This window comes from Cucumis melo, chromosome 1 (genome assembly GCF_025177605.1).
Source record: "Cucumis melo cultivar AY chromosome 1, USDA_Cmelo_AY_1.0, whole genome shotgun sequence".
Classification (NCBI taxonomy): domain Eukaryota; kingdom Viridiplantae; phylum Streptophyta; class Magnoliopsida; order Cucurbitales; family Cucurbitaceae; genus Cucumis; species Cucumis melo.
In genome coordinates this window covers 13,926,434-13,954,184 of record NC_066857.1, presented here as the reverse complement: position 1 = coordinate 13,954,184, position 27,751 = coordinate 13,926,434, and the positions used below count along the sequence as shown (strand labels likewise).

General features: G+C 34.9%; 2 protein-coding genes across 3 annotated transcripts; one reads left to right on the top strand and one right to left on the bottom strand.

The window, feature by feature from the left end:
* The first annotated feature begins 582 nt into the window (after positions 1-582).
* On the top strand, positions 583-5,562 carry LOC103490162 (cellulose synthase-like protein E6). Its single transcript, XM_008449549.3, has 7 exons — positions 583-896; positions 2,773-3,079; positions 3,261-3,401; positions 3,580-3,711; positions 4,198-4,410; positions 4,488-4,712; positions 4,798-5,562. The coding sequence occupies exons 1-7, from the start codon at positions 622-624 to the stop codon at positions 5,155-5,157; spliced, it is 1,653 nt and encodes a 550-aa protein (XP_008447771.1). The 5' UTR covers positions 583-621; the 3' UTR covers positions 5,158-5,562.
* A 7,656-nt stretch (positions 5,563-13,218) lies between these two features.
* Positions 13,219-27,029, bottom strand: LOC107990925 (protein transport protein SFT2-like). Of its 2 annotated transcripts, none has more exons than XM_051089687.1 (4): positions 26,433-27,029; positions 19,373-19,640; positions 19,171-19,275; positions 13,219-13,655 (listed from the first exon to the last, which is right to left on the bottom strand). In XM_051089687.1, exons 1-4 carry the CDS (start codon positions 26,639-26,641, stop codon positions 13,545-13,547), a joined length of 693 nt encoding a protein of 230 aa, XP_050945644.1. In that variant the 5' UTR covers positions 26,642-27,029; the 3' UTR covers positions 13,219-13,544. The 2 variants fall into 2 exon arrangements, with proteins under 2 accessions (XP_050945644.1, XP_050945649.1); XM_051089692.1 differs by lacking the exon at positions 13,219-13,655 and adding an exon at positions 13,675-15,316 and having other exon boundaries at positions 26,433-26,882.
* Between the last annotated feature and the right edge of the window lie 722 nt (positions 27,030-27,751).

The following is a 27,751-nucleotide window of genomic DNA, read 5'->3' as shown; positions in this document are numbered from 1 at the left end:
ACAAAGGTGTAGAATGGCTACTCAGTACAATTAGTTAATCCATTGCAAATATGCTAATCAGTTTTGCTACCCAATACAAATTTCCTAAAACAAATGTTTATATCGTTTTCTTTTTCATGCACCAATTTGTTGTCTATGTGATGTGGTTGTTTTGTGTGTGTGTGTTTTTAACCATTAGAACATATCATTTTTATTTTTTTTTTTTTGGAAAATTATTAAAAATGAAAATTTTGGCTAAATTTTTACACATGATAGCAAAATTGTGTATAAATCATATTTAGACTTTAGTGATATCTGGTCATTTGTGTAAATATCTTGAGGTTTATTTTTTATTAATAAAGAAAAGAAAAGAAGGAGTCTTTTCAAATATAATATCATATATTTGAAAAATCTCCTTCTAGTCTTTTCTCTTCTTTTCTTTTTCTTTTGTTTTTTGTTTTTTTTTTTTTCTTTACAATACTAGCTGTAGTTCAATTTTAAATGAAAAAACCCACCTGAAAACACGCACGTAAAAACATTTTAAGTGTATATAAAGGTTGTAGAAATTATTCTGTTTGTATTATTGGAAGAAGGTAAGTGTGTGGTTGGACAGAAATAATTCATTAAGAAAGGAGAGAGATCATGGAGAATGAAGGTTACAATTTGCCATTGTTTGAAACCAAAGAAGAAAAGGGGAGAGTTGGGTATAGGGTATTTGCGTTCTCCATTTTTGTGGGGATTTGTTTGATTTGGAGTTATAGACTAAATTTTATACCACAAGATGATGAAGGTAGAAGACGGGGTTGGCTTGGTTTATTTGCTGCTGAGATATGGTTCGGATTTTATTGGCTTTTCACTCAAGCTTCTCGTTGGAATCCAATTCATCGCCGCACCTTTAAACACCATCTCTCTGAAAGGTCTCTTTCTTTCTTTACATTTTTAGTCTCGATGAATATGTGTTCAACTCAATAATAATTAACCCAACCTTTTTTTTAGAGGTCGGATATTCAACCCTCTCTCTTTGTAATTATATTAGAGTTTGATACAATACTCTTGGTATTCATTTTATGATATATACTTGACATACCAAATATTTAGATTTATGATAAAAGATTTTGAATTTTAATTAATTTTGTTAAAGAATTAATAGGAAAAAGAAAAATATATGTTTATTGTAAAAATATAAACCACAAACAAATACTATTATAAACCAAGCTAAAATAACGTACGCTTCAAATACAAATTATTATAACGCAAATTATAATAACTTTCGACTATAATAATTCACTCATTACCCCAAATGTCTCCTAAAAATGTGTTTTACGTTTTTTTTTTCCTTTTTTGTTTTAAAGTTGAAAAAAATGTATTTACAAAAATGTCACATTGATTTATTTAACCCAACTTTCATTAGGCATATTTGCTTAATTACTATTAATTAACTTAAATACCTTTAATATTTTGTTATCTTCAATATTTATGTATATAAATATGTGTATAGATTGTATCAGACGTATCAAATATACGTCAGCTGTATCAAGTATGTCACTTGGGGAATTTTCAAATTGCCAGCCACTCCAACTATCTTTAATTAATTGTAGCATTTTTAAATAGAAAAAAATGCACGAAAATATTTACAAAATTTAACAAAAGTTCATATCTATCATTAATAATCACAAATAGACTTCTAGTTAATCATTGTTTATCATTGACAAATTCTAAAATTTGACTATATTTTGTAAATATTTTCTAACAATTTTACTATTTATCATAGTTTTTCTAATTAATTAAGTGGTCTAACTAATTAATCAATTTAGCTTCAAATCTAATCAAAGCATGCATTGTAGGTTTTCTCCAATGTCTATGGTTAGAGCAAAGTCTTGTTTCTACGCTCTTTTCATCGATTAACCAAATTTTACTTAACCTTTTCAAGATTTGACTCAACTTTTACATACTAATGATTAATTATTCCTTAAGTTTCGTTATCTTAGTGGGCCCTAGAAATGCTAAAGATCGATCCACACATATAACTCCACCAATCTAATACTCAAATTAAGCATGTTTTTGACGAAATCAAGCACATATAGCATACATGAATGACCTATGCTTGAGACGACTAACAGAAAAAACACGGATTCAACACAAGAACAAAAATAGAAAAAATAACCCTTATACATTCATCAAAACCCTCACCCAATCCATAAACAATTGTCTAAAAAACCTTAAAATTGACGTTTGTGTGTTTAGTTGGTCATCGAAAATCGACTCTCAATGTCAAAATCTTTTTTACAAAGGAAACTACAAGAGAAACTCATGGATCTTGGTCATGAATAGCCGAAACTGAGCTTAGAGGTCCAACAATCGTCCTATGTTTCCTCCCTCTAAAACTAACATGAAAGATAACTTAAAAAGAAATCCGGGTGGCACTGCAGTTTTATGGCTCCTAGCTTTTGTTCACATGATCGGGAACTCCAACACTGCAGCGGCACAGGGCAAAGCTGCAGTGTTGTCTTTTGTGATGCTTCTGTGAAGGACGTCAGGCGTAGCGTCGAAGCTCCCTTATTTGAGCAATTTTGCTCTTTTTCATCCCTCTTTTTTATGTTTGTCAAAATGTATCGACTATCAAACCTTGTTCTCTTTCTCAAATCCTAAAAAATACTAGGAAATGACATAAAATATAATAAAATAAAGTAAAAACCACTATAAATATAAGGCAAACAACACCCTGTTTAGATATATTTCATTCCACTCAGTTAGTTTACGTGAAGTTTGAAATGAGTTATTCGTGATGAACAGGCATGAGGCAGAGTTTCCTGGAGTGGACGTATTTGTATGCACAGCAGACCCTGAGATGGAGCCATTACCTATGGTCATGAGTACTGTATTATCTGTCATGGCATACGACTACCCACCGGAGAAGCTCAACGTGTACCTCTCTGACGATGCAGGCTCCGAGCTCACCTACTATGCTCTCGTAGAGGCCTCTAAATTTGCGAGGCATTGGATACCGTTTTGCAAGAAGTTCAACATCCAACCAAGGTCACCTGCAGCTTACTTTGCCTCACAGTCTAATCATCAGAGAAAAGAAGTGGTCTTTATTCAGGTTAGGAATTTTATATTTTACATATGACAAAATAAGATCACATTTCTAACAAGGAAAAGCAAGCTTTGTTGTTGCTTTTGAATTAAAATAAAAACCCAACCCAACTATGAATTAAAAAAAAAAGAAAGAAAAAGATTTTTGGTGGTATTAATGTGGTTGTCTTTTACTTGGATGGTTGTAGAAACTATACAAGGAGTTAGAGAGTAGAATCAATGTTTCAGTCAAACTAGGTCAGATTCCTAAAGAAATACGATCAAGTATTAAAGGACTTTCACAATGGAAATCCTATGTATCTCGTCGTGACCACGATACCCTCTTTCAGGTACATTTAATTTTGTCATTTTTCCTTTAAAAAATGTCATTCCATAGTGCACACAAACATCTTTCTTCAGCTCTATTTGCACTCTTCATTATGTTATTGTCTGAAATATGTTTGCCTTCTTCTCTGGAGATATATACAATTATTTCTAATTTTTTATTCTTTATTCTCAACATCACAGATAGTAATAGATGGGAGAGATCCAAAAGCTACAGATGTTGAAGGAGATATGTTACCAACTTTGGTGTATTTGGCTCGTGAGAAGAGACCTAAATATTTCCATAACTTCAAAGCTGGAGCCTTGAATGCCTTGGTAATTATCTACTTTAATGTATTTACTATTTATATGTAAGCATACAAACATTAATCTACCTCCTTCCTATAACTCAAATCCAAATCCATATATTTTGTCATGAAGTCTTGAATTTGTTGTTTATGATTTTAACCTCAAGTTTTAAAGAAGTGTCATAGCTAAACTCTTTAGCCTTAGGGACATCGATGTTTTGTAATTCTTAATTATTCTTTTAGTAATAAATTGTTCTCCCCTTGTCAATAGACATATCTAACACACTACTATTAGTTGAACCACGTAAGTCTTTTTGTTGATTCACTCTTGTTTTACATTTATTTATTTATTTATCAATTCCTTAACAAATATAATAACTGCGCCAAATAACAAGCAAGTTCATTTATCACTCGTTTTTTAAACTAGATATCATTCCATCTGTATGGAAATTGATGAACAGATAAAACTTTTGATGTGCATACCTAATGTGGTTACGATTTTTTGGATTTTAAGCTTAGGGTCTCATCCCAGATAAGCAATGGGCAAATCATACTCAATGTAGACTGTGATATGTATTCGAACGACTCCGACACCATAAAAGATGCACTTTGCTTTTTGATGGATGAAGAGCAGGGTCATGAGGTTGCATATGTACAGTTTCCACAAAAGTTCCACAACGTAACGAAGAATGAGATTTATGGCAGTAGTTTACGAGTAATGAATGAGGTAAAAAATTGATAAAGGCAACTGTAGAAAGTGATCATAAAATTGATAGGTAATTTATTTGATTTTTATTCGTGAAGGTGGAATTCCGTGGTATGGACAGTTTTGGAGGCCCACGATATCTTGGAACAGGCTGCTTTCATAGAAGAGAGGTCCTGTGTGGGAAAAAGTATAGTAAAGGATTCAAAAATGATTGGAGCAGTAAAAAGTATAGGAATTATGAAGACAGTATAAACGAAGTAGAAGAAAAAGTGAAGCATCTAGCAAGTTGTACATATGAAAAGAACACACAATGGGGAAAAGAGGTCGATCACTTTACTCATCTCCATCTTCGCTCTCCATTTATAAATACCTACCACTTTCACATTCACATTCACTTTTAAATTGCAGATGGGTTTGAGATATGGATGTGTAGTAGAAGATGGTATGACAGGGTTGTCCATACAAAGACAAGGATGGAAATCAATTTATTGCAACCCAAAAAGGGAAGCTTTCCTAGGTGTTGCACCAACCTCATTAATTCAGACACCAGTTCAACATAAGCGATGGTCAGAAGGTGACCTCGAAATTCTTCTATCTAGGTACAGTCCTGCAGGGTTTGGTCAGGGAAAGATTAGCCTTGGTCTACGAATGGTATATTGCATTTATTCTCTTTGGGCTGTTAATTCATTAGCAACATTATATTACTCCACCATCTCCTCACTTTATCTCCTTAGAGGAATTCAGCATTTGCAATCACAGCTAAAGTGACTGATCAAGAGGTCTCCCAAAGATATGAAAATGAGATGATGGAATTTGGAGTCTCCTCACCACTGTTTACCAATATAACAACAATTTCTTTGGTTAATTTTCTTTGCTTTATTGGGATGATGAAGAAAGTAGCAGAGAGTGGCAGTGGTTTGGTGGTGGTTTTGGAAACAATGGTTTTGCAGATTCTTCTTTGTGGAATTTTGGTTATAATCAATTGGCCTTTGTACCAAGGACTTTTCTTTAGAAAAGATAAAGGCAAGATGCCAACCTCCTTAACTATTAAGTCCTTTATATTGGCCCTAGTCACTTGTATTTCCTTTTTATTCCTACTTTAACGGTGACCCCATGTATTTGAAGTTTACTTTGTACTTCATGTAACGACCCAACTCCTTGTACTAAAATGAGGTCATTACTACTAAAAATAAATAAATACTTTCTTATCGAAAATGAAAGAGAAAACTAAATTTTCATTGAAAACTACAAATAATCATTTGTAAATCAAAAATAAAATGTATACAAATAAAAGTTAGAAGATAAAATCCTAGTTCGGGTTTTATCTAACTTTTAAATAAAAGTAACATAAAATATTCTATAAGTTTAATAAATACAAATAAGAAAACAAAGATCAAATACTAAGAAAAACATGAAAGGCAGAAGCAACAAAAGTCTCCTATTGCAAGTCGCGGTCACTTATTGTCATTCCTTTCTTCTACCTCTACCTAAAAAATTAAACATAGAATGAATGAGTATAAACATATACACATTAAGGGACCCAATACTAGTCCCGCTAAGTGTCTGTTAACTTCCCATTATGGTCCTGTAAGGAAGTATCCTAAAACTAGCATGCTCCCGAACACACGCAATCTAGTGGTCCTGTAAGAACACATCTGGTCTTCGATGAACCCAAAGGAACACCTAGGGAAAACTGGTCTTTGGTGAATCCGAAGGAACACCTAAGAGAAACTAGTCTTCAGTGAACCCGAAGGAACACCTAAGAGCATCGGGCTATAAGTGACCCCGTCAGATCACTCGTAAAACATATCATGACAGATTGGTGGTTCGTTGAAAGGTGGTAATCTCGAGGGACACCAATATGGATACGACCCTAATGGGCAAAGTTAACAAAACACCCATCCATAGCATGTAGCAAACATAGGCATCATAACATGACATGAATATTAATCATATTAATCATAAAGTCCTTAATCGTGTGATTAATATATCATGCATCATCATCAACATAATGTCAATCATCAATGTCAACATAATATGCATCTCAGCTACATTAATGCATAATGAAAAAATTACGTGCAAGCTATTAAATTCAGTTTGAAGGTACAGTAGTAAAATCTCTTGCCTTTAGCTTAACCAAAATTATTTCTAACAGTCCAGTCATGGTCAAGCTTTTCAAATAATAGATCCTTGACCCAAAAATCAATTTAATTCAATTTACTCAAAGTTGAGGTTGAATTCCAATTCAACCTTGAATGGAGAAAGATTCCACTAATTAATTGTTCCACAATTTGCCAATTACACCTTTAAGCAAAATAATCTAACTTAAGAAAATAATCCAACTTAATCCAAAATAAATTTATTGAGGACCAAAAATTAATAATTGTTGGGCATACCAAAACCCAAACAAAAACTTACCAAAAACATCAAGTTGGCTTGAACTAGATAAGAAGAAAGCATTGGCTTGGCTAAAGGAAATTCGGCTCACAATTGGAAGAAGAAACAACTCAACTTAGAGTAGGGAGGAGTCGGCTTGCGCGTACACGACTCGGAGTGAAGCGATCGACTCGATAAAGTAAAATCAAATCTTCTCTCTTCGTTTAATATCCATCAAATCATCTTTTTACTTTCCGAAAACAACAAATAAAAATCTTTAAAAATTTAATTATATATATTCATATATAATTAATCCTAAATCTTATCAAATTAATTAACCAATATCAAATCTTTTCTAACATCAAATTTCCAAATTTCACTGCTTAATTAAATATTCTTCCAAATAAATATTTAATTAAATCTTACCTTCCATAAAATCAAATAATTCTCTCACAAAATCTCAAAATAACACCTCAACCATTCTAACATAATTCAAATCAAATTTAAGACAACTAAATTTAAAATTAGCTTATTTTTCGACATTACACTTCATCTTGGTTACGTTAATTACAATAAATGGGATTAATGACTCGAATTTATTTTTGGAGGTAATTTTGTTTCATTTTCTATCAGTTTTCATATTTAAATCCATATTTCGTTTAGGCTTAAGTTGTGTCTTTCTATTTGGGCTAAAGGAGGTTGAAAAATTGAAGTTATATAAGTCAAGTTTAGGGTTTGACTTAGAAAGAAGTCTATCTATTGGAAGTTGCAAACCCTTAGCCCACTCACCCACTTTCTTTCTTTCTCTTGTTCCCAAGTCATAAGCAGGCCCTCAATCATCATCTTCTTCTTCTTGATGCCTAGCCGTTGGTCTTTAAAGTAAGACTCATGGCAGATGGTGAATACTGAATCCTGTCGAGAGAAATTAGATTATAGGCCAATCTTTTCACTCATCGTCGTAGTAAAGTCTTTAACTATTGTTCATTGTTTCATATGAGATATGTAAAATAAATTATTAGATTCTTTTATGAAAAGAATTTTAAAGAATGCATCTAGACAAGTGAACTTTCAAAGGTCAGATGCAAAGAGTTTTCATATTTGTATATGTTCATTTGAGAAATGAATTAGACAATTAAAGATGTTTGAATAGGTTTGATAAGAGTTATCATAATGTATGACTTTTCAACAAATATTAATGATCTTGTATAGACAAGTTAGTAATTAATTGTCAGTTGATTGTAACGCCCCAACAGATTGGATTTTTCATTTTATGGTCTTAAGTGTAATTATGAAAATTTCGAATTTATTTGAGGAATTTGGTTATTTTTGACTTTGTGATTAATTAAGGTTTAGAGTTAATTATTTTGATTTGGATAATAATTGTTTTATTTGGAAAATAAATTTGGTAAAGTTATTTGGTGAAGATTAAAGGTAGTTGGGTGGAGGAGAGGGAAAATTGATTTGGTTAAATTAATGGTGAGATATTATTTGGAAAAGAATATATATTTTTGAAAGGGAATGTTGTGATTGGGTGATTTTGAGGATTTAAGATATTGGGAGTTTTAATTGGAGAGAGAGAAGGTGGTTGGTTTTGAATTAATTGAAGGGAAAAGAAAGAGGAAATTTATTTTGGGTTCTCCCTGTAAAGGAGCCTTGGGATTGGTGCAACAAAAGAAAAAAAAATAAAACCTATCTTTTTAGGAAAAGAAAAAAAGAGAGAGAGCAACCCAAAAATTTTGGAAAAACCCTAGCAAGTGTCGCCGCCGCCTTCCGCTCGCCGCCGAGCGCCGCCTTCAGCCAAACACCGCCGTCAGGCGTCCCTGCAGATCAGCCGAACAAATCAGCCGACTCGCGCCGCCAGTCGCCCGAATCCGGAAGTCGTGCGCCGCGCCCTGTTGTGCGACCCGATCGCGTCTCCGCCCCGCACCAGCTGTCTCGTGTGAAGCGGAGTCGTCGACCCGCAGTCGCAGTGTTAGCCAGATCGCCCCGCGCCACCCGTCGAAGCCGACGAAGCCAAGCCGCGACTGCGCCTCCTCACCGACCCGCGAACCCCATCGATCCGCCCGAGTCTGGAAACCTGCGCTGCGCCTCGTTCACGCGTAAACCCGACCCAGTCGCATCTCCGCCCCGCGACCCGAACGATCCGTGTCTGCACCGCCAGCTGAGCCGCACGCGCACAACACTTGTGCCCAAGCCGAGTCGCGTCCGCGTCGTAGTCGAGCCGCTTCTCTCCGCGCCGCGCCGCACCTGTCCGCGCCGTGTCCGAGCCGATCCAGCCTTCAAGCCGAGCCGGTTCCTACTTCTCTAGCCGAGCCGACCCGCCTGTCCTTAAGCCGCCAGTCTGCTCCGGTTCCTTTGCATACCCAGTCGAGACTTGAATTTCAACCTAAATAATTTAATTTGGACTAAATTAAATTACTTCTCTTAAGGAACACCTTGGACCAATTGACTTGGAGCGTTGGATTTCTTCAGCAAGAGCTCAAGCGTTACAACCTTGACCTAGGGTAAGTTGTCTCAATTACATTTTTGGGTCTTGGGTCATTTGGCGAGTTAGTCATGAAAATTGGCGTATTAAACATTTAGGACCTCGCTGCTTGGAAAGCACATTTTTCTGGCCGTTAGGACTCGTCAAGCAAATCTCTAGGTAACAGATTTCTACTACTAGCTCTATGACTAGAACCATGAGACCGCATACACCTCTAGTTATGCACGTTAAGGACTAGACTATATAACACATGTAAATTAATGAGAGTATGATGTGATTGATGATGTGGTTTTATATGATGGCATGGTAATGTGATATTGTGATGAGATGTGAGATGATGATTAGACTGATATGATTACATGATCATGTTATGTATATGTATGCTATGGTTAGGGTACCTGTTAGCTTAGCCTATTAGAGTCGTACCTGCATGGGTGTTCTTCGGGATCACCACCTATTTAGGATTGCGTAGTCCGACGGGACGCCAGTCTAGCATGGATATAGATATGATTCGAGTGATTCGACGGGATCCTCGCAGCCCGATTGTCTTAGTGTTTTCTCCAGGTTCACTACAGACCAATATGTCCTAGGTGCTCCCCCGGGACACCGAAGACCAGATTTTCGTTCCTACGGGAGCGCATGTTGCACGTGTTTGGGAACGTGCCAGAGATTGGGTACCATTTTCAAGACTCTAATAGGAAGTTAACAGGCACCTAGTGGGACTAGTAGTGGGTCCCTTACTGAGTATGTTACACTCACTCTCTCCATGTCATGTTTTTCAGATAGAGGCCGAGGTAGGGGCAGGGGCAAGCTGGCAAGCGACCAGAAGTGACCGTGGCGAGCCATAGGGATTTCTGCTTCCGCTTACGCCCCGTTTTAAACATTTAGTACTTGAGTTTTATTTTCTTCTTTATTTACTATTTCATTTCTTTAAAAGTAGATAGGACCCGAGCAGGATTTTAATATTTATTTATATTTCGCATATTACCCTGATTTGATTTTATAAATAAAATTCTGAGGTTTTATTCGGTTTAACTAAACTTTATGACTTAAATCATGTTATTTATATTTAGTAATGACTTCGGCTTAGTATAAGGAGTTGGGTCCTTACATGGATATCTCTCATATTTAATATTAACGATGTATTACTCATTATAAATGATGTAATATAACTTTAAAAAATTTACTACCTAACCAATTAGGGACATAATGTTAATTGAATGTTCCTCATATATTTGGTGTGAAACTTTAGAAAGAATGATAGTGTTGAGAATAAATATAAGTATCCTAACATATTTTAAGTGTTGAGAATAAATGATTAATTATTTTTTATTGGTAAAAGACAATAATTACGTAGATGAGACTTAACATACAATTGATTGGTTATTTCATCAATAGTGTTACGTTAGAGTATAAAATTAAAAACTTTCTCAAAGTATTTATGAACAATAAGAAATTTTTGTGTATCTTTCTCGAGATGCACTTAGTCTTACAAAGATTCAGAGAAATCTAATGGTAAGGTTAATTTTATCTTATGAGGTGGAGAATGGTATGCAAGTTAACTGTGTTTTTTTTTTTTTTTTCTTTTCTAATGAAGCTAATAACACAAAAAACATGCTACTTTATGTGATTATTCTGTATGATTTTGCAAGTATTAAGCATCAATAGGGTAGGATTGAGCATTTGAATTAAAAGGGACTAAAGAGACCAAGATAAGGCTTTGAAAGCATCAAAGAAAAGAAAATGAAAAATGAAGAAAGCACTCCTGGGCTGGCACAGGCCATTCACGACCCTTCAACAGCAACAAATGAGGTGCACAACACTGCTACACAACACCACTACGCGCGACGACACGACGCAAATTTCAAAAGGGTACCTTTTTGTGCAGCACCACAATGCTTCGAGTGTTAGTGTGATTCATCAGGCACATGTGCGCCTCAATGTCACTATGTTGTCTCCTAGCACCGTGATGCCTCCCTCCTACATATAAATATAGATAGACATATAGTTTTACGAAATTCTATCCTCCATTTGACAACCCACCAACTTCAATTTCTCTGTATTTTTTTATTTCCCAATTTCCTTAAATTTTTGTTCCTTTACTTTGGATTATTAGGAATTTATACTCTGAAACTTCATAGTTAATAGTTATTTGATATAATTTTTCATAGTTAATTAGTTATTTGATATAATAATTAGTTATCTATTACCGAACAAATCCAAGATTATTCATGAGTGTTGCCATTGTACTCAAGACGACGCGGAATGATGAAGGTATTAGATAAAATAAAAAAAATGGTCTGCAAAAAAACTAGAGTTGAGTTCGGGATTCATTTGTGTACGATGAAGATATTAGCATCCCGTAACACCCGTTTAGAAAATGGTGGCCAAATTTAATGTCTTGTAAAATTTATTTAGTTAGAAAAACAAAGATTTTTTTATTATTATGTCTTATTTCATTGTCATTACTCCGATATTTGAAGGAAATTTTTCTTATACATTTCTTCTCTCTATATGTTTAAACAAGAGAAAAATAAAAATAAGGATTCAATCTCGAAGAAAATCGATTGTTGTATGAGGTGTGGAGTATTGAAAATAAAATTTTTACCTAATATAACCTCCAACTATGTTTTCCCAAATTAGATTTAGGATAAAAAAAAAGACAAATAAATAAATAAAAATAAAAACAATAAAACGAAAAAAATTAATAACCCACCTTTTGTAGAGAAATAGGTTTCTTCAAGAAAAGAAAATTTTGCATAGATTCTCTAAATAGTCAAATTTCTTTTTCCTCTCGTAGAGATTCTCTCTGATACAATTTTTTTCTTCCTCGTAGAGATTTTCTGTTAAATAATTTTTTTCTTTCGTAAAGATTCTCTATAAACATTTTTTTCTTCTAATAGAAATTCTCTAAAACAATTTTTTTCTCATTTCCAAATGACCAAACGTCCCTATTTATAGATATCAGGGATATGCCACAAATTAGGAAAATTTAATAAGTATAAAATCAAATTAGATATTATGTACTTTTATTAATTTTTTTCTAAAATAGTAAAAATGTGATTGAAAGATTTTGTCCAAAATAAATTTGTTTGCTTTTTTCCTAAAATGAAAAACATAAATAAATATGTGATATTAAAAGAATTTTGTAGAAAATAAATTATTTTGTTTTTTCTTAAAATGATAAATCAAATATGATATTAAAAGATTTTGTATAAAGTAACTTTTTTTTTTAAATGATAAATGTGATAAATTAATTTTTTTAAAGATAGATATTTTTATTAATATTTTTTTTATTTTCCCTCTTAATAGAAGATTTTAAAATAATAATAATAATAATAACAATTATCATAAGGTTTTATATTATTACAAAAATCTTAACCATTATTACAAATACTATATTAAAAAATAATAAAAAAAAAGGTGTAGGATAAAATTACGTTGGCTACAAATTTGTAATAACAAGACATGAAATATTATATAATAAACATACAAGTAGATCATGTTTCAAGTAATAATCTAAATTGTTTATAGTAAATGGATTAAAGTTCGGTATTTTATCATGATAGCACTATGGAAATGATCTACTTTATGATTGTAACAAACGTCGTAAGTGTTACAAACAATTTGGATCCAAATCGTTCATATGAAAACATGTGAGTTGGAGTATTCTATACAATGTGTTTGTATAAGACCGAACTATAACATACTTCATCTCACTGTGAGCCCGTTAATTGAAGAAATTAACACTATTGATGAATTTAATGCATGGACTTAACAATTTGAAGACAGTTCTGTTAATAAAACAACAATTTACCTCCGTAGAGGGAAAAGATTCGATACTCCATTAATAAACAATACAAGACTTCAATTCAAATATAACGATGATATAATATAATGAGAGCGTGGTAGCCTTTTAACGCAGGAATGGACAATATATAATAAGTAAGCTGGATGAAGTAATCTAATTTTTCAAAAACAAAAAAGTAAACTAATTTCATTCTCTATTGCCCTCAAATTGTGATGGCATTGGTAGCAAATAGCAACATTAATGCCCTAAAGCCTTCACAACTCTTTCTCCCCATTAATTGAACTCTCTACAGTTGCTAAATAGCTCAGTCAATGTGAGGATGGGGATGAAACAACCAAATCGGAATACAGAAAAATGGTGCCTGTTGCTAATACTTTTGGTTTGTACATTCAGCAATTCCAAAACTTTACGAACTTTAACATAGATCTCTAATCGGGAGAGAAATGTGCAGTACACCAACTGAACGCTACAGTGGAGTTGAGATCACCTGCCGAAACATTTCATTACCGAAGACGTAAGAGCAGATGACAGAAACTTCATCCCAGTAGACCCTCCAGGGAAATATGAAACAGCATAGTATGCAAGTGCAAGAACCTGGAGAAACCACAACGTTTCAATTTGAAAATTGTGTCATGTATGATAAAGAAACGGGAAATCGAAAATGGATGAAATATATAAATATTAGAACTACAAGACACTCTTAAACTCTCCTTTCTTGAGAGGACTCTCAAGTCCTAATCCACTTACTCCATTTATAACCAACAAACATAACAACTCCTAGCTGATTACTAATATACTCTTAATACCCTTATAGCATTCCTATCAATATACTATAGGTTGAGATTGGCATGCATATCACATGTAGAATTATGTGACCAAACAAAACAGTCGGGTGAGTATTCTCTTCCTGAAGTTCTATGCACCAACTTCAAAAAAATATTAAAAAAGAAAAGATAGCTGATTGATTGTTGGGATGATGTCCACTAGGAAGAGAATTATTCGAAAGAGGTCATGAAATTAAACAGCGAAGGTGGATGCTGTTCAAATTAGGAAGCTTGAACACCAAAACACCCGAGGCAATGTAGTCCTGATGTCCACGACAGAATTTGTTGAAAGCTAGAGGCTTCGGGTGGTCCCAGCAAAATCAGCCTTCGTTCACCATACTAAAACACCCGAGGCAAAGTTTCCTCTCCTGGACTACTTCTGGCGGTTTTAAGTCCAAGAAAAGCTGAAATTCTTTTAGTCCGTGATCTATAAAAGCTTGAACACTGTTGATAAGATGCAAAGAAAAGCTCCCTACTAGAGAAATGGACTAATCACCATATCCCATCCTATCCATATATATCTATGCTTCTTAGGATCATATTTTCATCACTGTAAGTTTGCTCGAAAGGCTTGGCTTTTCCATATAAAAGGAGCCAGGTTTGTCCATTTGCTTTCCTCAAAAGGTGGATGGTTTGAAGATAAATCTAACTTTTTGTGGGATTGTCCAATGAGGATAACTTTGTGGCTCAAATGGAAGGAATGAAGCCACAGGGTTTTAAGCATAGAATGGTTTTGTTGAGTTCGTTTTGTATTAGAGTACAACACATGTCAGCCTGATGAAGTAAGTTCTCTCCCCTCTCTTCTTCCTCTCCTCTCTCTCATCTCCGCCCCCCTCTCTTCTGGTCACGGTTTTCCTTGGCGAACTTCAGGCGTATTCAACAAACTTAGAAATGTAAGTGAAGAGTTGCAAAATCATAGATTCCTACTACTGCATTTGGTTTGAAAAGGGGCTGTTTCACATCGAAGATGTAGATTTCCGAAAAATTCTCAGTTTATCCAGGCACCAACTAGAATGGTTTGTTGATTTAATTTCAGGTCTAGTCCAAAAACCTGATTGGAAGTTCTTAAAAAAAACAATTATGATGGGAAGGAAGCTACGAGACTGACAAAATTCTGAACCCCATCAGGTTGGTTTCTGAGGTATGTTGCTCGAAGTGCCTCTGGAAAATCTAATCATTTATTCATATATTCTCAGGAGTCTCAAAACAAGGATGGTTTTGCTTACTGAATATGATAAAGAATTTTTTGAAGATTTATGACTACACATTATTGCAATCCACACTACACTCCAATTATGATCGGTTAAGGTCGTCAACATTCCACCTTTCAAAACCAGATTTTTCCAAGCCATTTCTTTCTCCATAATCCAAAGAATCTTGCAAAAAGGCAGCTGCAAGCTTCCCTCAAGAATTGGTTCCTTTCTTAACAGCCTGTAAGATTGAATTAATTTGAGAAAGGAGAAAGTAGGAAGATTATTTAGTGAAACACAAGAAGTCTTCAAAGCAAATCAGAACAATTAGCACTGAAAAGACTATTAAAGAGCTCAAATACAAATATGGTTCTGATTCATGAATCAAAGCAATAGGTGATCAACAACAATCTGATTAAGACCTTATGGAGTTCAGATTTTGTTGAGTTCACTGGACGTGAAAAATGTTAAATACCTCCTCAGACAAAAGAGTTTGGTTCCTCGAGAAAAGCAGTTCTTTCACTCTTTCACTATTAAATCTCTAGTCAATCATCTATCCACAGCTTCACCTAATGACAATGCACTGCAAAGGAGTCTTTGGAAAACTAAATTTCTGAAGAGAGTTAATATTTCAGTGTGGATCATGCTGTTTGGAAGTCTGAACTGTGCTTCAGTGTTACAGGAAAAGCTCCCATCCCCTTACCTTTCACCCCACATGTCCCCTCCACCCCCTCTTTTGTCTCAATTACTAGGAAAATCTTCAGCAACTATTTTTGGCTGTCCTTATCCTGTAATCTGGTGGCTGCTGCAAATATAACATTTTTTAGGGCTTTTGACAATAATATCAGAAATAATGAGCTGCAAATTCAGACGGGTTTAGTCATGAAGAAAAATGCTCTCCTCTTATGTTGCAACGCGGTCAAGGCATTACCAATAGAATTATGGTTTGAAAGAAATCAATTAGTCTTCCTTGATAAATCTGCAAGCTGAAATGATAGCCTTGAGTTTCACCCGAAGAAAGGCCTCGTCACGGTGTTCTTTATCCAAAGCTTTATAAGAATATTCCCTTCAACAGATACAACTGAATTGGCAGGCCTTCATCTTCTAAACGACACAAGAGTCTTTTCATGCTATCTGTGATTTCCTATAAAGTTCAAGCGCTGTAATCCATTCTTTATAATTAGCATTCGGACATGCTGCGAGCGCTAATGGGTGTCGACCTAGTTGAGATGTCCTGGTGCACCTCCTGATCCTAGGGTTTTGCTCATGCATATCCCTTATGTACTTTGAGCTTTGGCTCTTTATTGTTATCATTAATTAATAAAGAGATATGTTTCCATGTCAAACAAAATATTGTACAACACACAATATGTGTATCGTCGGCAGGAGTTGTCTAGACACAGTCTTAGAATGGTCCTCCTCCCTCGATATATTATGGTTGGTTAAATTAAAAGTTTAGTCCATAAATTTTTATAGGTTTGTGTCTATTTGATCTCCAAACTACAGAAGTGTCTGATATGTCTTCGAACTATTCAATTTGTGTTTATTTGGCCCTTATAAACTATGTCTGGTAGGATTTTTAAAAAAGAAACAAACAAATTCTCATTGATGAAGTTAAAGGAATCAAAATTTAGGAGATATGATCTCTGAAAAGGAGAAAAAGGAGCAAACAAATACAACCAAATAAACTTTCACAAATTTGATCGACTAGCCTCTTTCGACTACTCTTTTTTTAATGAAAACAACAATGTTCATTAAAAAAAAGAAAGAAGAAGAAGAAAAATACGCTGTACTACTACAAAACTGCCAAAGGAACCTGTAAACGACCACCAACCAACAAAAGACAAACAAAGAGCAAACTGAAACTCTTCAATGATGCACCAACTAGATGCATGAACTAAAGATTCGATCAAAGAAATTTATGACAAACCTACGCCTAGAAACTTGAAGAGAACCTTTCTCCTAATGCTCTAAAATCTTCCAACAAGATAGCAAAACAGAGTCCAACAAGTAATATTGAACTGCCACCAGTTAAAACTTCCAAAAACACCAAACAAGAAGCTACTTACCTTTCATAAAGCAACCCCAAAGAAAGTACGTACTCCCAGAATCTCTTAAAGTTTGAATCAGCAAATCCAACCCTAGTTGACAAAAAAGCTGCCTCGACTCTTAAAACTTTATGATACGGGATAAAGAGTGAATTCCTTCGACTTGTATTTCACAAGCCTTAATTAAAGATGAAAACTTTGAAGGAACTGAGGAAGGAATTATAACTGGCAATAAAAGTTGAGAAGCCACAGTAAAATTATCTTGGACATCATCCTTAAATAACTCCTCGAAAGTATCAGCAAAAGAGTCCACAAGATAAGGATCTTCAAACACTTTTCATGGTTGATTCCGATGGAGATTAGACTGATATTCCATAAAAACTTTAAGCTCCACGCTACTCAAACTAATTTCAGAATCTCCTTTGGAATCAAAGGCATGAATATGTATAGACGGGAGACAAGTCTAATCTCCATGGAATCAAAACCATGAATAGGAATTAGGCTCTAAAATTTCTAATAGATTCTTAAGCATTCAATTTTCTGTCCGATAGGTTCTTGATATTTCAATTTTGTATCTAATAGGCCCTTCACACCTTTAATCTCAGCTGGTCCCTTGATAAAGACTGCAAGAATAATGTTAGACAGCTACTTATTGGTCCACTTATGGGGAAAATTGTGTCCTTGCTTTGGTGCAATGCTATCAAGGCAATCTTGGCAGAAATTTGGTTTGAGAGAAACCAACGGGACTTTGACAATAAATCTTCCTCGCCGGACAGGTACGAGCAGGCACGGCTGAATGCCTCCTCATGGTGCTTTCTAAGCAAACAATTCAATGCCTTCTCAATGCAAGACATCTTACTAAATTGGCAGGCATTCATCCTTCCTCCTTGATCGAAGATCCAGATTTGGGCAACGCCCCCTAATGATTCTCCTTTTGGCAGCTCCTTTTTGCCAGTCTTTTATTCCTAGTATTGTTAGATTTATTTGAATGTTTCTTATTGGTTTGGATTGGCTGTGTGTAAATCCCACTTGGGCTCTTTTTATTTTTGTTTGGTACTTTATTTTGTTGGATGTGATGGGGTGCCAAGGGGATGTCAACCTAGTTGAAATGTCCGGTTCACCTCCTGATCCTTTTTTGTTTTTGTTTTCACTTTTGCTCATTGTATAATCTCTTGTATTATGAGTTTTTGCTTTATTAATTATCAATAAATGAGAATGTCTCCTCAAACAAAAAAAATTAAGCTCTTGACCTACTTGACATTTATTAAATTCATGGACCAACTAGACACTATACTGAAAGTTTAGGGTTTGTTATCAAAGAATCATCCATTTTCCATGCTCTTAATTGGTGCAAACAGTTACAGCCTCTTAAAGATCACAATTTAAGTTTTCTTGCCGCAAATTGGAACAATCTTTTGTATTCCCTCTAATACATGGCTTTTGGTTATGCTTTTGGATATTTCGTTCATCAATGAAATGTTTCTTGTTCAAAAAAAAGCTTTAAGGTCTTGTTAGACATAAAATTCAACTTTATACTTAATATTAGCTACATTTTAAAATTTTCAAAATGTTGGAAATGTAACCTGACATTTTCAAAGCTCAGGAAATTGAAACTTTTAAATACTAAATTAAAAGTTCACAAACCTATGAGATGCTTTTTAAAGTTCAAGGACCCTAAACTAATACTTTAAATCTTGGTAAATTTGTTTCTTTTAAAAATACTTCAATTATTGAATGAATAGAAAAGGACGGAGAAGATGCCTTTTTATAGCCTAATTCCATAGGTTACAAACCTAAAACTAAAAAGGAAACTAAATCTTTAACTAAGACAATTAAGAAACTAAAAAGGAAATTAAACAAGACAATTAGGAAACTGAAAAGGAAAATAAACCTTTAACTGAGACAATTAGGAAACTAAACCTTAACAATTAAGAAAACTAATTAAAATTAATTACATCACTAATCTAAAGTAGATAGATACTAACTGGATGATGGGAATAAAAGTTTGCACAATAATGAAGAAAGATAAGGTATTTTGTTTAAATACCTGTAATACAGAGAAGAAAACTGACAGAATATAGCTGTGGAGGCCCATGGAAACATATAAGGTGCCCAACATACTACCAATAAAGATCACTGTAAAAGGAAGTCTCTGCATCATGAAACAAAGGAACAAATAACAGAAGCGAATCAGCTAAAATATCGAGAGGGTTTTGATAGAAATGTAATGAAAGAAATATCAAGCATACCTCTTTTGAGAACATATGTGCAAGCTGATTCTTCGGACCCTTGAGAGCAAAAAAGGATCCAATGATGAAGCAACATCCAAGCGTAAAGCAGATGGCAAACTTTTGAGGCATCAGAACCATGACAGGAAGGAACATTGTAAACGCAATGAAAATAAAGAAAACCCCAGTTGCTAGAAACAAACCAAAATACATAAGGGCTTTTCCTGAGGGAACATTGCTAGTGGCAGATTGGAAGTTTCCAGGAAGTTCTCTCACTCCTTTAGAAACCCTGTACTCAAGCACGAAGGCCAAAGCAATCAGAATTTACATATCTTAAACAAGTGACTGATGTGAATAAATAACTACAAACAACGATGGGTAAAAAAGGAGGCAGCATAAAGGATAGCATCCTTCAATACATAAGTAGTCCCTTCAAGACGAAACCTACTGGTGATTCCTAGAAGTTTAAGAAGTATTGACCAGATGGCCTTAAAATCATTTTTTGCTTCAGCTGGTGTTATTTTCTTTGGAATGAAGTGAATCTGGAAGCTTTGCAGGCTGTAGCGTGAAGGACCTGGAGCCTGTTATACAATAACCTCGCTGATTATTCTCATATGTGGATTCAGGTGTTTATTGCCCAGTTTCTTACATGACAAAATACATTTCTAGTAGCAGGAAATTGATAATTTGGCTTTGGCAGCTTTAAAGTAACTTGATTGGTCGAAAATTATTTCATATTCTAAAGCTCCCAGACTAAGAAGGAAAATATGTGCCATTTCCAATGTATTTTGAAAACCAAGTCAAACACTTGGAGAATGAGTCCTTTTGGCTTTCGATATTTTTAGTTAAGATACCTTGCCATCCTTTGAATATTTGAACCTTGGTAGAAGAGCTTTCCAATTTACTCAGTAATTTTTTTCTTTTCCTTTTTTTTTCCTGAAACACAAACTGCATAGGCATTTTATTATTAAACTGAACGAAAATCAGATAAACGAATTATTTGCAACATTTTCCCCCCTCTCAAAGAAACATCATGGAAAATAAAACAAACACAAAATCAATAACATGAGCGAACCACAGTTTGAACCATGCACAATTTTCTCTCTTTCTCAGACTTCTAATATCTCTTCTCCAATTGATCCATGGTCATTTTGTTTTCTGGCACTGATTGTAAAGCAGTTCTCAACTTCCAATTTACCCAGTAAAACAGTAACTAAAGATCAGGAATAAGGATGGAATAAGGATGCTTATAGAGATTTGTAAAGTAACAATGAGTCATTATATGCTAGCCTATACGATTTCCACAGGTCAGTTTCTAAGGTGCCCAACAGACTACCCACAAAGAGGACTTTGCCTGTTGTGACAAAGATGTACCCTAATTTAGGCAATTAATCACAGGTATTTAGTAGATATCAAATTAGGAGATATACGCCAAGGAGGTTGCTCAATGACAATACTTTCACTACCTAAAAAAGATTTGACAAGACCTAGATCTTTTCTATTGATCGAGTGGAAGTCTACAAATTATCAAAAGCATTAAAGGAAAACTTTAGAAGACGGCCGTATTTACAAGTTCCTTGCCAGCTTCAATGTTGAATTTGATGAGGTTAGCGGTCGAATACTTGGTAAAACCACTATTCAATCTATCAATGACGTTTTTTCTGAAGTTTGCAAGGAAGAAAGTTGTATTAATGTTATGATTAGAAAAAAGCCTATTGATTCCATAGGAAGTTCTGCATTGGTGATCAAACAAACAGCCATGAATGCCTCTGATCACTCCAGCAAGACACATAAAAAGCCTCGAGTCTGGTGTGACCGTTGCAATAAACGCCGACATACACCGGAAACATGTTGGAAACTTCATGGAAACCCTGTGAATTGGAAAGATTCTAAGCCAGGGGAGTGAAATTCCCACCTACACACCTCAAATGCAAACATTGATGATTCCAATCTGTTTATCAAGGAGCAGATTGATCCAATCTTGAAACTCCTGAAGACTACTTCCTCATCTAGTAATCCTAGTGTTTCCTTGGCACAATCAAGGTAATTTTCCTCAAGTCCTCTCTTGCATAAACTCATCTCCATGGATTATAGATTCTGGAGCCTCTGATCATATGACCAATTACTCTTCCTTATATGCATCGTACTCTCTTATATATTGCAATGAAGAAATTCATATCGCTAATGGTAATCTCACCCCTATTGTAAGACAAGGAACTATCTCTAACTACAAAACTTACTTGAATTTTGTTCTTCATGTTCCAAAATTAGCTTGCAATTTGTTTGTCGTGTTGTCTATTGTGACACTCATTGTACCTTTCAGGATCAGGACTTGGGGGAGACAATTGGATGGGCTAGGATGATTGGTGGTCTCTAGTACTTTGAGAAGTTGCAGCTAGTCATAAACAAGTTTAAGGCTTGAGTAGTATATGTTTTCCTTCTGTTAAAGAAACTATAATGTTTTGGCATTGTACGTTAGGTCATCCTAATTTCTTTTACTTGAAGTATTTGTTTATAAATTTATTTAAGGGTCTTGATTGTTCATTTTTTCCAATGTGAAAGCTGCATTTTTGTCAAACATTATCGATCCACTTATTTGCCCAAACCTTACAAGGCTTCTTCACCTTTTTTCCTTAATTCACACTGATGTTTAGGGTTTGTCTAAAGTTTTAACTCATAGTGGAAAGTGTTGATTTGTTACCTTTATAGATGATCATCCTCGTTTAACTTGGCTTTATTTGTTAACTAACAAGTCGGAGGTAAAATAGGTTTTTGTTAGATTTTATAATATGATTGAGACTCAGTTCCAAACTAAAATTTGTATCCTTCACTCTGATTACGGTACTAAATATATCAACGAACAACTAACTATTTTCTTATATGAAATGGGTATTTTTCATCAAGCACATGTCATGATAGTCCTTAACAAAATGGAATTGATGGGCAAGAGAATAGACGTTTATTTGAAGTTGTTCGTGCCCTTATGTGTGCCCTTATGTTTTCTACTAAAGTCCCGAAATATTTGTAGGGTGATGCAGTTCTTACAACAATATACCTGATCAATTGAATGCCAACTAAGGTTATTAATATTAGAACTCCTGTGAATCACTTAAAAACTGTTCTCTAACTTACCAATTAGATTATTTGGTTGCACTGCAAGTTCATCATGCCAACCCTACTCACACTGAACTTGACCCTTGAGCTGTTAAATGCATTTTTTAGGCTATGTCTCCATAAGAAGGCTTACAAATGTTGTGACCCTTAGACCAAAAAGTATTTTAAGGGTATGAATGTGTCTTTTTTGGAAAATCAACCTTTTTTTTAGCGAAAATTCTCTTCAGGAGGAGACATCTTACCTTAAAGATAAATTTTAGGACACTTCACATATCCCAAACATCACTGATTCTAAAATTATGAGTTCTAATTCTTTGATGCCAAGTGTGGAGAGTTCTTTTTCAGGGGGAGAAACAATACAGACTGACTTGACAAGCCAAAATCCTAAACTACAGGTTTATACTAGAAGAAATTTGACTCAAAGGAACCGAAAGACAATTGATCTATCACATAACCAATCTAATAACCTGATAAATGATTCTGAAGCTCCAGGTAACATACATTCTCCTTCTACTTATTTTCCCAATTCTTTGCATCATAATTCCTTACACGATGTCTCTAATCTTGATATTCCAATTGCCCATAGGAAAGTTACCCATAATTATGTCAAGATAAACCTTCGAGATGGGTGGATCGCTTGGAGTTTGCTCGTTTGAATGCAACGTCAGGTGGTCTTTATCCAAAACTTTTCACTCTTTGCACAAGACTTTGTTGAATTGGCAGGCCTTTATTTTCCCTCCAAATTAATGCTTTACCCTTCGTGTTCGGTGGCCAGCTTCTTTTGTTATTTTTCGGATTTTAGCTTCAGTATTGCTTGTTTTTTCTAGTGACTTTCTTTGTATTAGCTTACGGTCTATATTGGCTTATATTAGCCTAGAAAAAAAGACAATCTTTAGTTCTTTTATTGCATTTTTGGACATGATGAGGATTCTAAGAGGGTGCCAACCTAGTTGAGATGTCGGGTGCATCTGTTGATTCGTCTATCTTTTCACTCATTGTATAATCCTCTTGTACCATGAGCTTTTGTCCCTTTATTATGAATTTATTAATAAAAAAGAGACATGCTTCCTCTTCAAAAATAAAAACTGATCATATTAATTGTTACTTGACTTGTGTTTCTTTGCATTATTTTTATTTTATATTCGTAAGTGTTCGGGCTAGCTCACGCACACCTCGACTAATTTCATGGGACAACCCGTCTGACCCTACAACATTCAGGTGTCAAGGTAACTCATAGGAAATTAATTCCTAATTAGGTGACCACCATGGATTGAACCCATGACCTCTTAGTTAGTTATTGAGACTATGTCTCCTTTTTCTACCACTAGATCTCTTTTCTTTATCTCTAAATAAACCTGAAGGTTGTTTCTTTGCATTGTTAACTTTGTTCTTTGTAAGGGTAGTGTTTTTTATGTACTCTCTTTCCTCCTTTGTAAAGGTTGACTGTTAGCCTCAGATTACTACAATTCAAAAATTGCTTGTAGGACATGACGAGAGCGCTAGAGGGGTGTCAGCCTAGTTGAGATGTCTGGATGTGTCTCTTGATCCATAGGTTTTTATTTAATGCTCTTGTATAATTCTCTTGTACTTTGAGCATTTGTCTCATTTTCTTTTTAAAGAAAAAGGGCTGCTAGAAAATCAGAAGAGTAGAAATGAAGCTTTGCTATCAAAATGGATATGGATTCTAAAGTTGATGTAAGAAGAATACCGGTAATTAATCAATATTTTGGGTATGGATATGGATTGTGGGTAATTAATTAATATTTTATGTTAATTCCCTTTTTACCCCCCGCTTGTAATAAAACTCTATATATAGGAGTCTTCCCTTCTTATATGAAACACATTATTCATTCTAATAAAATATTCACAATCTTGATTCTTGGAGGATTATTACTTGAGAATACTTGGGCTACATCAATTTGGTATTAGAGCGATCGTTTGAGCCAACATTGATTTGTCATCGATGGAAACCGGGAAACTCTTTTTGACACTGATCACGAGAGGGAGCTTTGAGTGTTGTGATCAATGCCAAACAACACACATCTAATTAAGTGAAACCCTTAAAATTCCAAGAAAGAAAGATGACACCGAAGATATATCAAGATTTTGAAAATATCCAAGAAAAAAACCAGCAGTTGGTATAGGCAAGAAAATAAACTTTACTTCCAAAAACAATGCTGGAATTCTAATTCAAGTGATTTGAAAAAATAATTTCAACATTCTAGTTTTGATCATGCTCAATCTTCTTAGAGAACCTATCATTATGCACATAAAAATTTGATTCTAGCGACTCTAGTGACTAATGACATTTCTAAGGAAGCTGGGGAAGGAATACAAAGACAGAAATATCGACAAAGGACCGAACAATACAATCAAACCCATTTTTCAAGAAACCAACGTAAAAATTAGTTATATGAATTAAAGAATCAAAAACAATTATCAAGAATGGATTTTTACAACCCAAGAAGAATATTCAAGATTCAAAACTACTCTTTTGGTTATGAAACACAATCAAGAAAGGTTGACTCAAGAGAATCAATGGATGAGTCTTATACCCACTATGAGGTTGAAACATATTCAAAAATCCAACAAAATGACTACTTTGAATCCGTAGCATTGGAGGAAATGGATCATCAAACTGCCAGATAACTTGAAGTGAATGATAAAGAAGATGTGCTTCTTGAAGGATTCTCTTTGGAAGGTGGTTTTTAAGCCATTGGTCCTCTCAATACAGTTTTGAATGTGCTTGAACAAGATATCCTTTAAGGGTCTACGGCCGATGGAGAGGTTCATCTTTTGGGGGCAGTATTGGATTTTTTGTCTCAAATTTATCCCTTTGATCATAAAATTTTTGTTCAAAATGTAGAAGGTTGGTTTAGTCATATTCCATTGAACAAGTTTATTTCATTCCTTATTTGCTTCATAACTTTTTTCCTTTTAAAACTCGAGGCGAGTTTTCTTAAGTTTCACAATCTTGATTCTTGGAGGATTATGCCTTGAAAAAACTTAGGCTACTTAGGGTACATCAAGAGTTATCCCCAAGAGACTTTATGGCATTAGAGGATAGCCAGGAAGTGCAGTCTTACCTCTTCTGGATGGGCAATTTTCCTAAAAACATGGGTCTGAATATTTGAAGAGGAAGAGCTAATGTAAATTAATTTGAAAATCGTTCTACCTTTCATTTTGTAGAGCTTACAGTCCAATTCATTTCTAGCCTCAAGGTTTCTTCGGTAGAACGTGAAGTATTTTGAATGTGCAAATGAATCTATACTCTTAGATACAACCGGGAAAAAACTTATATAAAACAAACGAAACAATAAAAAAAAAAAATCAAATCACTCAGCAAAGGCATAATATTCCACTAAAAGGAACTAAAAAAGATGAGCCTATACTCTGTTCTTTCACTTGTGGAAACTTTTAATGAAATGGAACTCCATTTAAATCAAGGATCTATAACAAGAATGAATAAGAGTGGCAGGACCTGAAGACCTCGAAATCAAGATCTTAAACCTACATTCTCCCTGGCCAGAAGAGAATTTCTCTTCATGCTGTGTTTGGCAACCTCTAGCGGCATTCTTTGTTTCTCCAGGACCCTTTTTAACTCTCTAATTCTCAAATGAAACTTCAGATGCTAGATATCAAAGATTCTTAAATGAAGTTTTCAATAGTACAAATGAAAGTACAAGACAAGTCAAGACTGCAAGAGTTAGAACATTTCCCACACTTCCCACAGCTAGCCAACAAAATTATGCTCACGAGAAAATGTAACAGCCATAACCTAGTAGGAACACTACAGCATATTTATCCAACACTTATCGCCATGGATGAGTGCACCAAGCAGATTATTAGTCAAAACTCGAGTACCGAATGATCCACAATCAGAATCAGAAATAACCCAGAAAACATAAACAAAATTCAATTTGACATTTTTTACTAAGATGGATATGGGGATCGGTGAGACACTTACACGTTGAAGGTTCCCGAAACAGTTTCATTGGCGGACCTAACAGCACTTTCGAGATCCAATCCAATTCCCATATTGAAGGTGCTATCATCAGCAGCTTGTGATTCTGCGTAAGAGTTCCAATCGGCGAGCAACGAAGAGGAAGTTTTGAGTTGATTATCACTGCCACTACTACCTCCTTGCGTGAACCAACCCTGCGCCATTTTCTGCATCGTTTTCTCGGCAGACAAACAGCCCCTTCCACAACGAAGTTCAAATTATTTGAGAAAAAGGTTCAAGCGTTGCACTTTGATTTGGGAATTTGAAATTGGTTGTGATAGCGAACGATTTTGGTTGTTTTCTCGAAGCAAGTGTAGACGAAGCCTTCAAAACGAAGGGAAAAGGCAAACACCAATCACCCAAATTATGATCACGAGGAAGAAAAAAGTAAACATTTTAAGAAATGGGAGCAAAAGACTCCATTTGGAGGCCCAATTGAAAGTTTACCCCTCAAATGAAAGTTTACCCATGCCTCTCAAATTGTAATGAGCCCACATGCAAATTCACCAAAATAATCTCAAACACCCAAGGTCATTCCACTTCGACAAATTTTTCATTTCTCTTTCTCGTTCTCGTTCGATATTACTCATTCTCGCCCAATGAATACCCCAAAATTTCCTACCATTTTGTATATGACTGTCATTAATGCAGTTTGTAGATATTTTATGTAAACCCTAGTTATCCTTAGAATACCCAAGTAAGTATGGTTTAGTTTAGTGGTTAAGTTGAATTTAAGATTTCAAAGAGAAAAGTTGAGAGGAAATTTGTTGAAGTGTTGAAACTTGAGAATTCAAAGCATGCGACCAAAGGAAGGAAAAGAAGTTAGAATTTTGAGCTAAGTATTAGTTTGTGGCTAGGTGTTTAGAAGGGATTGGAAAGGGCTAGGCGGACAAAGAGGGTCATGAAAACCTCTAAAGGACAAGTCATAGGCGACCATGATTACTAGGTGTTATGCAAAGGAAAGTGTTAGGCGAGGAGTGCCAAGCATTGCTATGCAGCCAAAGGTCTTGTGTGAAGCGATCAAGATTTGCTAAGAACCTTTACGTGGCAAGGCTAAAAAATGTCATGTGTTAAGGAGTGGGTGGCAAGATAAGCCATGCGCCCAAGGCTAGGCGGCATGACATGTTGAGATCATGTGGGCAAGCCATGCAAGCTAAAGTTGGAAGCCTTGTGAGAACTAAGGAAGCTTTAGGCATTTTGGTAGTGCTTAGTGGAGTGGGCTCCAAGTATCTAGGCATGCAAGGACTTAAAAAATGATAAGCAAGAGGTGTCGTCAGTTGATC

What these genes read in the sequence shown, in the direction of transcription:
- LOC103490162 (XM_008449549.3), top strand. Translation starts at nt 622, where the DNA reads ATGGAGAATGAAGGTTACAATTTGCCATTGTTTGAAACCAAAGAAGAA. An exon ending in AAGAAGTGGTCTTTATTCAG is followed by an intron (nt 3,080 to 3,260) that starts GTTAGGAATTTT and finishes GGATGGTTGTAG; the next exon opens with AAACTATACAAGGAGTTAGA. An exon ending in ACACACAATGGGGAAAAGAG is followed by an intron (nt 4,713 to 4,797) that starts GTCGATCACTTT and finishes TTTAAATTGCAG; the next exon opens with ATGGGTTTGAGATATGGATG.
- LOC107990925 (XM_051089687.1), bottom strand. Translation starts at nt 26,641, where the DNA reads ATGCAGAAAATGGCGCAGGGTTGGTTCACGCAAGGAGGTAGTAGTGGC. An exon ending in GTTTCGGGAACCTTCAACGT is followed by an intron (nt 19,641 to 26,432) that starts GTAAGTGTCTCA and finishes GCTTGAGTACAG; the next exon opens with GGTTTCTAAAGGAGTGAGAG. An exon ending in TTTTCTTCTCTGTATTACAG is followed by an intron (nt 13,656 to 19,170) that starts GTATTTAAACAA and finishes TGGTTTCTCCAG; the next exon opens with GTTCTTGCACTTGCATACTA.